Source organism: Coregonus clupeaformis, chromosome 14 (assembly GCF_020615455.1).
Source record: "Coregonus clupeaformis isolate EN_2021a chromosome 14, ASM2061545v1, whole genome shotgun sequence".
Classification (NCBI taxonomy): Eukaryota; Metazoa; Chordata; class Actinopteri; order Salmoniformes; family Salmonidae; genus Coregonus; species Coregonus clupeaformis.
The window spans coordinates 11,254,398-11,269,887 of NC_059205.1; the positions used below are offsets into that span (position 1 = coordinate 11,254,398).

General features: G+C 43.4%; 1 protein-coding gene across 1 annotated transcript; it reads right to left on the bottom strand.

Annotated features, from left to right (window-relative positions):
• Positions 1–747: 747 nt before the first annotated feature.
• pif1 (PIF1 5'-to-3' DNA helicase homolog (S. cerevisiae)) lies at positions 748–12,757 on the bottom strand. Its single transcript, XM_041895763.2, has 14 exons — positions 12,619–12,757; positions 11,765–12,349; positions 11,385–11,514; positions 11,119–11,244; positions 10,653–10,806; positions 10,320–10,434; positions 9,880–9,986; positions 9,343–9,482; positions 5,259–5,365; positions 5,007–5,094; positions 4,429–4,574; positions 3,161–3,352; positions 1,015–1,061; positions 748–904 (listed from the first exon to the last, which is right to left on the bottom strand). The coding sequence occupies exons 1-14, from the start codon at positions 12,619–12,621 to the stop codon at positions 862–864; spliced, it is 1,983 nt and encodes a 660-aa protein (XP_041751697.2). The 5' UTR covers positions 12,622–12,757; the 3' UTR covers positions 748–861.
• Positions 12,758–15,490: the final 2,733 nt, after the last annotated feature.

Genomic DNA, 15,490 nt, shown 5'->3' on the forward strand with positions numbered 1-15,490 from the left:
AAGTATACTGAACAGAAATATAAACGCAACATGCAACAATTTTACTGAGTTAATATATTAAGGAAATCAGTCAATTTAAATAAATTAGGCCCTAATCTATGGATTTCACATGACTGGGCAGGGGCGCAGCCATGGGTGGGCATAGGCCCACCCACTGGGGAGCCAGGCCCAGCCAATTAGAATGAGTTTTTCCCCAAAAAAGGACTTTATTACAGACAGAAATAGTCCTGTTTCATCAGCTGTCCAGTGGCTGGTCTCAGATGATCCCACAGGTGAAGACGCCGGATGTGGAGGTCCTGGGCTGGCATGGTTACACAAGGTCTGCGGTTGTGAGGCCGGTTGGTCGTACTGCCATATTATCTAAAATGACAGAGGCAGCTTATAGTAGAGAAATTAACATTACATTCTCTGGCAACATCTCTGGTGGACATTCCTGCTGTCAGCATGCCAATTGCATGCTCCCTCAAAACTTGAGACATCTGTGGCATTGTGTTGTGTGACAAAAGGCACATTGTAGATGGGCCTTTTTTTGTCCCCAGCACATGGTGCACCTGTGTAATGATCACGCTGTTTAATCAGTTTCTTGATATGCCACACCTGTCAGGTGGATGGATTATCTTGGCAAAGGAGAAATGCTTACTAACAGGGATGTAAACAAATTTGTGCACAATATCTGAGCGACATAAGCTTTTTGTGTATATGGAACATTTCTGGGATCTTTTATTTCAGCTCATGAAACCAACACTTATATTTTTGTTCAGTATAGTTCAACTAAAACTTTATTTGCTTAAAAATCATACAACATTCACACACGGTCAAGATCATGACAATAAATAACAGGTATATAAAAATAAAACTAGATCAACAAAGTTGTTGGCAGTGTGCATGTCCATGATGTATATACCTTTAAAAAAAAAAAAGTAGACAGCCTGAGACAATCACTTGAAAGATGGAAATAAAACAAATCAAATGTTAAATTAAAATAGTTTGGGTTGTTGAGGGGTTCTTTCTCACCAACGGTTCTCCTTGTTACTTTTTCCCACAAACTCATCCATAGAGGCCTGCAAAGATACAGAGAGTGTTATACGAGCCCTTTGCTTTGGACATACACACCCACACAACTGGAAGGCCGCACCCAACACAGATCATTGCCTGACCTAACCCACCGTCAGAGGTCAAATCTCTGGAAAACTTTACACCTCTTGACACAGGGTGGCAGTACACAGTAGGACAACATTAAAGCGCAACTCTAAACTGCTGAGGTTACCAGTCCCCCAAAAATACACTTCAAGAGAAAAGACAGTTCCCATTGCTCCAAATAACTAGTATTTTTTGACCATGTACAGTGCCTTCAGAAAGTGTTCACACCCCTTGACATTTTCCACATTGTTGTCACAGCCTGAATTTAAAATTGATTAAATAGAGATTTGTGTCACTGGCCTACACACACCATAATGTCAAAGTGGAATTATGTTTTGACATTTTTACTAATTAAATAATAATTGAAAGCAGAAATGTCTTGAGTCAATAAGTATTCAACCCCTTTATGGTAAGCCTAAATAAGTTAAAGAGTAAAAATGTGCTTAACAAGTCACGTAAATTGCATGGATTCACTGTGTGCAATAATTGTTTAACATGATTTTTGAAAGACTACCTCATCCCTGTACCCCACACATACAAATATCTGTAAGGTCCATCAGTCGAGCAGTGAATTTCAAACATATTCAACCACAAAGACCAGGGAGGGTTTCCGATGCCACGCAAAGGGAACCCATTGGTAGAAGTAAAAAAAATAAACATGACATTGAATATCCCTAAGATTAATATCTAAAAGTTGAAAGTGTGTGGGCAACAGAGAGAAAAAACATTGTGCTGTTTGAGGCCATGTGGTGGAGAGTGATGCAGGCCCTGGAGATGGGGGTGTGAGCATGTGGCTCTGGGCAGGTGTGATGTATTTGATGTTGTCGTTTGTATGTGTATGATTTGTATTGTAAAAAAAATAATGCATTCAAAAAAGTATATCCTTTGAGCATGGTGAAGTTATTATTACACTTTGGATGGTGTATCAATACACCCAGTCACTACAAAGATAGTCTTCCTTACTAACTCAGTTTCCGGAGAGGAAGGAAACTGCTCAAGGAATACACCATGAGGTCAATGGTGACTTTAAAACAGTTACAGAATTTAATGGCTGTGATAGGAGAAAACAGATGATGATCAACATTGTAGTAACTCCACAATACAAATCTAATTGACAGAGGGAAAAGTAGTAAGCTTGTACAGAATAAAAATATTCCAAAACATGCATCCGGTTTGCAAAGTATGTGGCAAAGCAATTAACTTTTTGTCCTGAATACAGTGTTTGAGCAAATCCAATACAACACATTACTGAGTACCACTCCATATTTTCAAGCATAGTGGTGGATGTATAATGTTATGGGTATGCTTGTAATCGCTAAGGACTGGGGAATTTCAGGATAAAAAAATAAACAGAATGGAGCCAAGCACAGGCAAAATCCTAAAGGAAAACATGGTTTAGTCTGCTTTCCACCAGACACTAGGAGATTAATTCACCATTCAGCAGGACAATAACCTAAAATGCTAGGCCAAATCTACACTGGAGTTGCATACCAAGACAGTGAATGTTCAAGTTACAGTTTTGACTGAAATCTACTTCAAAATCTATGGCAAGACCTGAAAATGGATGTCTAGCAATGATCAACAATCAATTTGACAGAGCTTGAATAATTTTGACAAGAATAATGGGCAAATGTTGCACATTCCAGATGTGGAAAGCTCTTACGACTTACCCAGAAAGCCTCACAGCTGTAATCGCTCACAAAGGTCCTTCTACAAAGTATTGACACAGGGGTGTGAATACTTATGTAAATGAGATTTCTGTATTTCATTGTTTTGTGTTTTTTCCCCCTAAAATGGCTAAAAACATGTTTTCACTGTCATTATGGGGTATTGTGTTTAGATGGGTGAGAAAATCATTTAATCCATTTTGAGTTCAAGCTGTAACAAAATGTGGAATAAGTCACTGTAGGTCTATAAACCCTTTGACCTATTCTGGGTCCTTGTTAGATAACCCCTATGAGGACCCAGACTGGGTCAAAAAACATTAGGACCTACTGTCAATACACAGCCAGAAACTCACCTGCAACAGTAGCCTCTCTTTCCTCAGCTTGCTGTAGAAGTGCAACACGTCAGGGTTGGCACGGACCACGCGGGGGTCAAAGTCCATGACCCTTAGCCCCTCCAGGCTCTTGGCCCGAGACAGAGCCACATAGGCCTGCCCGCTCTCGAACACCCGCGCCAGGGAGATTTCCACACAGTCCAGCGTCATGCCCTGACACACACAGTGGGTAAGAAACATGCCCCAAATACAGTCGCATGGAAATAGACAGAATCCGGTAGACGATCATACAGACAGGAAGACCTATTCCATACACGTGATGTGAATCAGTCAGCCTGAAGTGTAGTGAAAACTAGCTTTGTTTGGATAGCTGCAGAAAAACAATGATTCATAGAGAATGAATCATATGAACACAGAATCGAGACATATTGCTTAGAGCTGCACATCTTCAATGCTAATATAAAGCTGCAATTATCACAAGGTTATGATCCTGTGACATCACTGTTCACTCCATCGGTTTCTACCGCTGCCTCAGTCAAGGGGAGGGAAACCAAACATTGATGACACCGACAGTGACCAATGAACTCAATTAACCAGAGTGCTCGGCTCATCTGTCTAGCCAATCACACAGACACATTTCAGAGTAATGAGATCCAGTTCTCGGGCAGGAGATGGATCTGCAGAGATGGTGGTGCGCTGAGTAATAACACCCAGGGTCAAACTCAGCTGATTTGTGACCAACACTGTCTGGTGGTTTAGTGTCAAGACATGGGGTGACATATGGGGAGTGAGAATTGCTAAATGGTCATCCATCATCGGAGGCTGGCTGGATTCCATTTCATCCAGGCGCATGCCACCTTTCCTCTCCCCTTAATGTATCTGCCTTGTGGAACTTTAATGGATAGATAAAAGCATCATGGTGATCTAGATGGAGTTCATGAGATATCGCATTTATCTGTGCAGTAGCAGTTTGGTAGGGGCGCGTCATCGCGTCCAAAGGGAGAGGATTGCGTTTTGGGAATGTGATCAAACATAGGCTGTAGGTCCATTACATTTGACGTCAGAGAGAGAGGGCGTTATCAATGATCCAACACTATTGGACAGGAGAAAGCAGAAGTTGCACTGCATAGCTTTAACCAAATCAATTGTATCAGGTCACCTCCAAGAAGATCGGGAAGGATGCATTTTCTTTGTATTTGAATACTGCTCATATGTGGAATCCTTACTCCGTTCTAGAGAGTTTACCAAAGCACTCCATATGACCTTCTATGGTCATTGCCACGCCTCACCTGGCTCTTGTGGATGGAGATGGCCCAGGCCAGTTTGAGTGGCAGCTGCTGGCGGCTCAGGTAGAGCCCGCCTCCGGCCTTGAACATCCACCGCTCTGGCTTCAGCACCTCGGTGGTGCCGCACAGGAAACGTACGCGTGGGAGCCCTGAGGAGTCAGAAAGGACTGATGGGACTGGTGCTATACAGAGTTAGGGAACACTGGTTTGTGAATGAATCAATCATCATAAATGCATAGTTAAAACAGATAGCTGCAATTACATTTGAGGGTTATTAGGCATTAAAGCATTCTTTTGGGTCACTTTATTTGGATAGTCCCGATTTTCTATCTGCAGATGGTTATACTATCAACAAACTGTTGATAAACAACTGCTTGCTAAGGTTACGGTTAGGTTTAGAATAAGGGTTAGGTTAAAGGTTAAGGCAAGGGTTAGTAGATAGTTTCAATGTTACTGAGTCTCTAGAGTAAATAAAGTGTTAGCTACTTTTCTACACACCCGAGACCCGAACCATATACTTTTTTTAACCTCTGAATCCTATTGTTTATTGTATGTAGATGTGTACTGTATATTGAATTTACCTAGTTTCCCCGGCTGAAAATCTACTACGACACCTCGAGCCCCATTGACCAGGCCACGTTGGACGTCCAGGTTCTTTGTTAGCATGACCTGGGGATAGGAATTAAATCAGCTTAGTCAGTGAGCGGTCATATCATATTACTTTAAAACGCCATGCCTCTGATCATCATTGAGTCAAGCTAGCTCAACAGGTTAGAGATGCATTCACTCCTATTCAGTTGTGACCACTGTAGGAGTAGTCTCCATGCACTGACCTGAGCGCCCACTTTAAGCTGCAGCAGCCTGCTGACGGGACTCTGGGTGTCTATGATCTTCACCAGCGCAGGGTCGCTGTCCACAGCCTCAAATACCCGCACTGACCCTGGAAACAAAAGCAAGAGGACCCTTTTAAAATGTTGCACACAGTTTATGTTCCAACATCATCAAGTTTCCACTTAAATTTGTCCCAGAGGGCATTCGGCTTTGCAGCAGGGGTAGCATTTGGAGACAAACTAAATCCACACGGATCACAATACAATGGGTTGCTACATCAATGGGCTGCTACATCAGCCATGGGTTGACAGCATCAATGTAGATATACAGTATACAATACTAATGATCAACATTAGCAGCTGCACAACACTAAAGTAGTAGTAAACCCAACAACATTCTCAAATTATCACGTCAACATCAAGAATATGCTGACCAAAAGCATCATTAGCAACATCATCACCACATTACCATCATCCCCATGTTATGACAACCAAGGACAATGATACCAGTAGGACAGAGTAGCCTACCTCCTCCTCTTCCCTGTATTGAAAAGGGCAATGACACTAAGGGTAAAGGAGTGCTTGTACCGGTTAGTCTTGACAGTTGGGACTCTAAACCCAGGAGCCAGAGGGTAGGACCTGGAACTCATGGTGTAGGGGATGGCCAGTGTCAGAGGAGGGCCGAGTGTCTGCGGGTTTTCGCTCCACCCTTGTACTTGATTGATGAATTAAGGTCACTAATTAGTAAGGAACTCCCCTCACCTGGTTGTCCAAGTCTTAATTGACCAAAAACCAGCATATAATGAGTTAGACACCCTGGTGTAGAGGGAGGACACAGTCAGACAGGATGGAACTCATGGTGTAGAGGGAGGACACAGTCAGACAGGATGGAACTCATGGTGTAGAGGGAGGACACAGTCAGACAGGATGGAACTCATGGTGTAGAGGGAGGACACAGTCAGACAGGATGGAACTCATGGTGTAGAGGGAGGACACAGTCAGACAGGATGGAACTCATGGTGTAGAGCAGGGGTACTCCTCTAACCCTACAAGGTCCGGAGCCTGCTGGTTCTGTTTTACCTGATCATTAATTGCACACACCTGGTGTCCCAAGTCTAAATCAGTCCCTGATTAGAGGGGAACAATAAAAAAATGCAGTGGAACTGGCTTCAAGGTCCAGAGTTGAGTTTGAAGGGTGTAGAGGGTGGGCACAGACAGACAGGATGGATTCTGTCTTCCTCACCACTTGTCTGTTGGACAGGTCAGACTCCTTTGCTGGACTCCTGTGAGATTTCTGCCCACTTTCAATATTCTAGCTAGTGGATGTTTAGCTTTGATACTAAGGTTGCCATACCAACAGATCAAAGAAAATGTTAGACGATTGTACGATTTATAAGAGAGTCAAGGTCCTGTCAACCTGGAACTTTCCCAGTTTCCTGTGACAAAAAAAGCTGTTGCTGGCCCTTCTTACACAACGTCAGTGTTACACTGAGCTCAATTTATTATCAATCATGGTGCCAAAATGATTGTAATTGGCTAGCGTCTACCCCCTGGTGACTGGTCTGTAATCATTAAAAACCTTTGAGTAGATGTTCTTGGCAACATGGATGACAGTAGACTGTTAAGATGCAATTAAAGATACGGCCCAATTGCTCTGCAGAGGAGATAAGAAAACGTGACGATTGGCCAGTGCTATGTCACAGGCTTGAGTCATCTCTTGACAGCTTCTAAGTGACTGCTTACAGCCCCCAACCCCCCCCAAAAATATATATTGATTTTGTTAGTCCATGTCAGGTGACGTCCAGGGCTTTTTCTGGGTTTGCAGTGTCAAAATGTGCTAACCACACTGCATTCATCAAAGGGGGGGGTCGTGTTTAATTTAGAATTTATTACTAAAATCGTGTACATCAAAACTGAGATAAAACTCAACACCTGTGCCAGTCAGAATTAAAGCCATCTAATGGCAACTTTTCTTACTTTTGTCCTGCAACCCCACAACAGTTTTCATACCATCCCAGGCCAAGCCTAAAATTGGTACCACATTATTTTTCCAATTTTGTCCTTGCACATCCGTTTAGCTCTCCTGATTTCACGTCACCACTTTTTGCAGCCTATTTAACTAAGTATTGGGTACCCTCTTTGAATGCCCTCCTCTTCCTGTTTAACAGCTCATTGAGAGACTTGCTAAGAGGGCTTACTTTTGGGATACACCTTCACAACCTTATCTGGGATGACTACATCTTCACAATATGACACCCAGGAGATCACAGATCTGTAACCTAAGCAACAAGATTGTCTGTTTGTGACTCAAAGAAAAAAGACAGAGGACATGTTCAGTTGGGTCTCCTAACAAAAGCAGCACATGGATGGAGATTTTGTTTTGAGCAATTGGGGCAGAATTTGTTTTTACACCTGATGTAAGTGACAACCCTACTTTCAATGTTCATCTCAGTAGGACTCCATGACCATTAAAACCAGCAGGACACACAGAGAGAGAACCCATGGTAGCTGGGGGCAAACACTCACCACAGGTTGCCCAGCAACAAGGGCAGCATAAGGCTGGGTTCACAAATCAAAAACAAGACCATGTCCTTGCATTGATTCTAGCCGACTTAAATCATGGGGTGTCTGGGCTTGGGATGTGACAAATGTAAAATGTCACTGAACGTTTAAACTGCTATTTTTTTTCTTCTTCAGAAAACGACGCGAATTCCAAAAAAAATGACATGGTCATATATGACCTCTAGGGGGCAATGCAGTTCAATATACAGCAGTCCTGGCTACCTACCAGCTAGATGGCGCTCACCTTCCTGCTGTCCCCCACCTACTCAGCAACAATGGTATTAATGTCATTTTAGGTTCTGTTGTGTGCCTCACCTCCATGTTCTCAGTACATGGGACTTCATGTCCCACTTCTAATCAATGTGATGGCTCGTTGCAGTGATGCATGACAGCGTGTTCATAGACGTCCAACAATCTGTTAAAGCTATGTATGGTGTTTGAGTGCTCGTACTTTGTACTTGCAGAGCAATCATTGTACAATTTCTCCATCAGGGCTGTCACGGTTTTAGATATGCCATTAGGGTATTGAAGCAGACATCCTCTACCATTGACAATGGCTGCATATCAACTGCAATCATTTCTGTAATCAGCACTGAGATTCTCACCCTGTCCCTTATCGCACTGCTGCCAGCAACGGGTTGGGTCTCACGGTGCCTCTCTTTCAGCATTGCACCTGTATTGCCACTGTAGTTCAATTCTCATTCTCATTTAACTTCTCAAAGTATTGCCATACAGGACTTTGTGGCTGTCACTTCCCTGTCTCACTCTGACATTTCTCCAACAGTTAATGACAATGACCTGTGGAGCTCTTTAGATCCTTGGCAAATCATTAGAAAGATGCACATCTCCTTACAGCATTGTTGCGTATTTGTACCAAAAATATTTTTGCCTTTATGATGATCGGGACATTGTGATAACTGCACTGTGATTTAAAATGTGTCAACAAAAAAAGTTTACGATTCCTAATTCGTTAAAACGTCACACCCCTAGTCTGCGCAAGGCTGCAATTCATTAGTGAATCATTTTTTTCCTGCAAGCTTTGTGTATGGGGGCCTAACAAAGGAAATATCAAAAGGAAGTGAGGAAGGTTGGAACAGGACTTCCTGAAATGGCCTGCTAATTGGGTTAGCACCCAAAAACACCTTTGGAAGCGAGACCCTCAAGGTCCTATGCGGTCACGAGGCAGCCTTTTGGGGGCCCTAATTTAATAAATAAATATTTCCTGCAATTCTACAAGTTTTACCATGACTTATGCCATGTTAATATATCTGAGTGAGAGTGACTAACAAAATCTGTGGGTTATTTATAAATGTTTTGGTCGGAGGCCTCCTAGCGGTCACGGGGCCCTAAGCGGTCGTTTCAGTCACTTAGAGGCTAGGGCCGGCCCTGTCAGGTGACTCAAGCCTGTGACACACTACTGGCCAATCGTCACTTGCCTCAAGGCAACGGTGTGTCTCACAACAATGGAAGAACTGTGGGGGATAAAATTCCTTATAATTATCAAAAATAAAGAAAAACACCAAACCTGGCAGCTGCTGGAGCTTGTTGTCATTTGTGAGCTCTACGTCATCCTTGTGAGTGCAAAGCCTGGTTGCCAGGATACCATCCCGCTCGATCTTGTGATAGGCGCTCCCCATCAGCTTGGCAGTGACTTCCTCTGTGACTCTGTGGGATTGGATGATGGACATTGACTTAATTAATACGTAGCATATTGCATGATTAGGATTCCATTCCAACACGTAGAACATTTTATTTTACTAAATGGCTCACTCTATATGGTATACTGTAGAACTGGCATTTTGTCATGAGACCATGGATATCAGTTAGTTGGTGGCACACTGGATGCTTCTCAGTCTATAAAGTGGCTTTCTCTCCTCTCGTTCCTAGTCACATTTTGTGAAAGAACTGGATAGGTGAAGCATATCTTCTACCAATCTTGCATTTCATGAAAGAAAACACAAGGAGAGGAAGCTGCTTCAAACTATTGAGATACACCCATTGAATAGGCCCAGAACAGCCATCCAAAATGGCTGCCTATTGTCCACTGCTCAGCGTACTGTACCTGCCCACCCTCACTGCCTGCAGGAGGGAGATGAAGGACTGGTCCGTCTGTCTGCGCACCTCAGTCAGCTCCATGTTCAGCTGGATGCACTTCCGCCAGCTTCTAGACTAGAGGTCAAGGAGAGTAGAGGTCAAGGAGAGGTCAGCATTGTCTTTTCATCATATAAGATATAATCTCGGACACTGACTCGAAATACTGTACAAGTTAGATGTAACTCAAAGGTTTACCCCAAATCTGTCATTGATATTAGTAATGCATGACTTATTCACACGTTGTAAGCAAGCTTCTGTGTTAAGATGTTAGGACTTTAATCTAATACACCCACCAAGTAGCAGATGTCAACATGGCTAGACTGACACATGCTGTAATGAAAAATGCTCAAGGTGAGAGTCAGTGGAGCAATATCATGACATGTCACCATTATCACCAGGCTTTCTGACCTGGAAGCAGAACGTGGCCTTGTCCTTTCCCTTGGAGACCGGGGGCAGCTGGAGGAAGTCGCCACACACTATCAGGTGGATGCCTCCAAACGGCTCTGTGGACCTCCTCAGAGACCTGGAGCAACGACATGTCAACAGAAGAAATCATAAGAGAATTATACGAGATGAACTTGGAATAGCAACACGTCAGTTGATACGTGTACATCATTCTTAAATTGTGTATTGGAATCAATGGGAGTGGCATTTCTGAAGCTAGGATTCAGCCCATAAACGTGTAATTATATAATCCAACACTAAATTATATAGGGTGCGAGAGAGTGGTGCTTCTAGTACCTGGCTATGGCCTCCAGCTTGTCGAAAAACTGGGCCTCCACCATGGAGATCTCGTCGATGATGAGGTGGCGACAGCTGGTCCAGTGCTGCAGGACCCCAGGCCTCTGGGCCAGCTCTATACATTGCTCCAGAGGGGCTGAGCCTGACCCGATACCTGAGAGACACAGAGAGAGAGACAAAAGGGGTAATAACAGCTTAAAGAGAATATGGAAAAGGTGGGAAGGAGAGAAGTAAGGAAATAGGGAGGGTGAAAGAAGAGCGAGAGAGATGGTGTTTAGCCAACCCTTCACTAAAGGCCCATAGTACAGTTCTGGTAACCGGCAGGCGACCATTTTGTGAAGCTAAGTATGGGGACTATCACAACGTGTAAAATGAAACAACTGTTTAGAGTCGAGACTGCCATTCCTAGACAGCTCTCACACAAACCAACACTCTCTCTATCCTATTCGGTGGTGTGGTGACTGACCAGCAAAATTGTGTAGCGTGATTCCCCCAATGTGACACGCTGCCACGCCCGTGCTGGCCGTGGCGTAGGTGCTTTTGGGCGGCAGCGAGCCCACAATCCTCTTCAACAGGAAGGACTTCCCTGTGCCTGAACAAAAATACAGACCACACACACAGTCTTGAATAAACAAAAAAACTATGTGAGGGTCCTGAATGTATGAGTCAAATGTATGAGTCAACCTCATACCATTAAAGTAATGACTTCAGCTTCGAATTGAAGGTAGATACCTGCACTGCCGGTGAAGAAAACATTCTTCCCACTCAACACAGCGCTGAGGACAGCGGCTTGTTCTTTGTTCAACTTGCGTGCCGTTGGTAGAGACAGGATGGGCTTTTTGCTTGGGTGGAGTGCCTTCACCTGAAAATTGAGCATAATTAAAAACATTTATTCAACAACATCTTCGTCATCAAGGACTAGCCTAACAGCTAACAAAATGTTGGACATCAAACCAATCTTATGTCTAATGAAACCGAGTCAGTGATAATACATAGACTAAGCTAAATGGCATGCAATGCATTTTCACTAGCAGGGCTGTTCAGTGCAAACCAGGTTGAATTTCAGCTTGGGGAGAAATGATCAAGTCACAGAGGATATGAACTCAACTCACTGGGCTTGAGTCACAGTCCGTCCTTGGTCTCTTAACCTGCTGTCCCTGTGGTCCTCCAGTCATCTTATTACCAGTCCTCACTACCAGGCCTTTAGAGAGCAATGGCGTGTTCACTTTGCTCCTCAACTCATTGGCCTTCTGTACATCCTTCCGCTGTAATGGGCTGATGGTCTCGAAGCTGCGGGGCAGACAGGCTTTCAGCTTCTCTCGGTCAGTCATGGGCTTGCTAGTCTGCCAGGCCTGGTGTTTGATACTCAAGGTCTTCAGGAAAATGTTTAATAGGTGGGGCGGGCAGTCAGAGATGAGCACCTGGATGTTTTCGGGGAGCAGTTTGACGGTGCACTTGCCATCCTTGGCAAACCGGGTAAAGAGCTGGAACTCTTTGAGCGTGTAACTTTGGGGTATTTTACCGTCGTGCACGCGCAGGATTATCTCCTGGAACTCGTTGCGACCGAGAAGAACAGCTGCCTTCCGGATGACTTGGCGTTTGGTGGCCTGGCCAGAGGAGTTCAGGCGCTCCACCACGACACTGCACTCGAGCTGGGCACCGTCGTCCCCTTGTAACATTGTAACAATGTGCGGGCTCTAATGTTAGAAAGAAGGTAAAGTCACATGAAACAAATAATGAACACTGATCAAACGAATCGCAAACCTAGATAACAGCTAGATAACGTAATCAACTGGACCCTAAATGCCACGGCTGTTTTGTAAATGTTTTAATCAACACACACGTCTGCAAGTAAATCAAGATTTGGCTACCTACTAACGTTAACTATCTGGGTTTCGATTGAAAGCAAATATTGGCTACCTTGGCTAGCGATGCAACAAAACATTAAAATATACTTTCAACGTACCATGCATGAATGACTGATTAATGAACACACAGGCTCGTTCCAGAATTCTCTGGAGGATCTTGCTATTTTGACTTTCCTCTTTGAAGAAAAATGTAACTAGAGCAAAGACTATTGCCTTGCGATCTCGTTTGCGTGCTTTCTGAAGTAAAATGCAGTTTTCAAAACTGTCGGCGTGTGTAATATAAACCAATGGCAGCGCAACATATTTTGACCAATGAGAGAAGGGTCCTTTAAAGGATTAACCAATGAAAGACTCGTATTGCCATTGGACGCAAATGACCCCGCCCATACATTTGTCATACTGACCAATCGCTGCGATTGTGGAGGCATACCTCACCGAGTAAAACCGGGTAGACAGTGGTCCATTCGTTTGGTTTTGAAAATTCCAATCATGATTTCAAAGGAATAACATGTATGTATATGTTTCTGAACGATGCTTTATTTCAATGTGAGCAGGTACAGATTCTTTTCTCGATTTGAATTTGACGTTCCTCCTTCACCACCGGGTTTCAGCAATATCAACAAACGCAGATAATCCGCTTGCTCAGCATATTTATAATCTGCATATTTCTATCTCTTTACAGTCTTGTTCTATAACATACATCTGTTTTGCCTTGTTCTAGAGAAAATGTGTTCACAAACATACAAAAAAACAATAGGCCTATGCTATGTCTCCAAGAGAGATGACAATCCCTCTGCAAAACGGCAGTATAGCTACACACTGGAGATAATATGCAGGTTTTTGTTCCAGCCCAACCACAATTGGTTGGCACTCCAAAGGTAGAACAATAGAAATGTAGAACAAATGTGGTTTGCTAAATATATTTTATTTTATGATCAAATGACTTTGCACAATTTTGGCTATTAAATGATCAATCAGTGGGCCTAATGCATTTTTATTGTAAAGGAGCCTACACCTTTGCATGTAATTCTTCTGAAGTGCCCCTTAGATTTTTTTCTCTCCAATTTTGCTTGAATGTAGGCCTATATCACTAAACTGTGTAATCGAACTAAATGGATAAAAGTTTAATTCTGTATGACAGAGAGGGCTATCTGAATTATATTTAAATGACTGGATCTCTCCTGAGAGTTTTTTTTAACCTTGATGACCTTGACAAGAAGGAACCCATGGACCTCCCTAGGGGTGATGAGTAGGCCTATGCTGCATACAACAGCGACAGCTCCCTGTCCTTCTTGTCCTCATCACTTAGTGGAAGCTTCACTTCCATAAGCAGCATCAACACTCCATCATCTGTCTGGCCAACCAGATCATTGGCCAGGTCCTTGATAAGGCAGATATTCAAATTATTTTAGAGGAGCTTAACCTCTCCAACACAGAGAAAACATCTGGGGTTCCCTCTATCTCCCCCAGAGAGCTGCCATTGATCTCAGAATGGCACACTGATCAGTGATGAGGTGCTGACCACCAGGAACACTATGCTCCTTCTAGCGGAGTCCTGTAGCCTGCTCCACACACCAACTGTCCTCCACCAGCCTCTCCACTGCTACAGGTGGGAGGAAGAAGGCTGGAGGAACCGGCTGCTTCCAGGGACTCTGGAGAGCACTGAGAGGGGGGCAGAGGAAAGGAGAAGGAGCCTGTAAGCATTACTAGTCACTGTTGTACTTTTACAGTTCTCTAATATTGTAGCAAGACATTCTGTCAGCACAGAATATTAAAAAGGTGATGTTGTGAATAACTGTTTTATCCTTTTTTGTCTTTATTTTTCTGGCTCACTGAGTTGCTAAGGCAGATGAGAAACTCCTTTACGCAAAACAGGAATGATTTCCATTTATTTAGGAACAGAGAAATGAGAATTTAAACGTTTGTAATTTCTTTGGAAATGTATTTTGTTTTCCATTGAAACTGTCTAATAACCTCCCTGATTACTCTGTTCCTCATCATCATCCACTAATGATGCATAGGCTACTAGGCCCTCTGCATGTTTGATACAACCCCCTATCCTTCCACCGTTATGTATGTCCCCCCTACAACACTATAGTAGCAAAACTGCAGTAAATAGAACATCAATATGAATACGCTATTCAATAGCCTAACGTTCACCTGAACGTCTTTTCTTTTTTAACATTCCCATCCACCATAACATCCAATAATCCTGTAGGCAACACTGTTTTCACATCTTTGATGGTGCACAAAATACTGTCAGGAAATAACCAAATAAGTTATAAGCACAACTTCCCTGATTACTTTGTTGCTCATTTGTTGCTCAGCATCCATGTTTGATACATCCACCTGTCCTCCCACAATTATATTTATGTCCACTCAGCTCATATGGCAGCAGGCCATTTATCAGTTCTGCATATCTGTGCTTTCCGTAAACCACAATGCCTATGCGTAGGCTGACAAGTGAATTTCCAGGCATGGGTGATTATCAGTGCTTGGGCATTGGACAGGGGCCATGAATTGTGACAGCCTAGGTATTGACGGTTGATGATTCTGGGAAATCACCCTCTCTTCCACCTCCCACACCTACTTCCCACCCACTCCTCACCCCCAGCTGTTTACTGTACAGCTCATTATGAATGTCTTTAGGGAAGCTGAGGGGAAGGGGAGTGAAAGAGATGGATAAAGCAAAACAGGAAGTGATGAGGGGGGAGGAAGAAGAGATGGGGAGAGTGGAAGACAGAATACAGTTAGGAGAGAGAAGGGTCCCGGTATTGATTTCACTTTTGTCAATTGGAACCTGTTACGTTTTACATCTATAAAATTACTGTAGTGAATTAGAATGGTATTGGTTAATGCAGGGGTTCCCAACCTTCTTTCCCCCAGGGACCCCTATTGAACATTTGATCAATTTCACTTGAAATAAAATATATATCTGGGTGCCCATAATGAAAATACTAAGAACCTCTG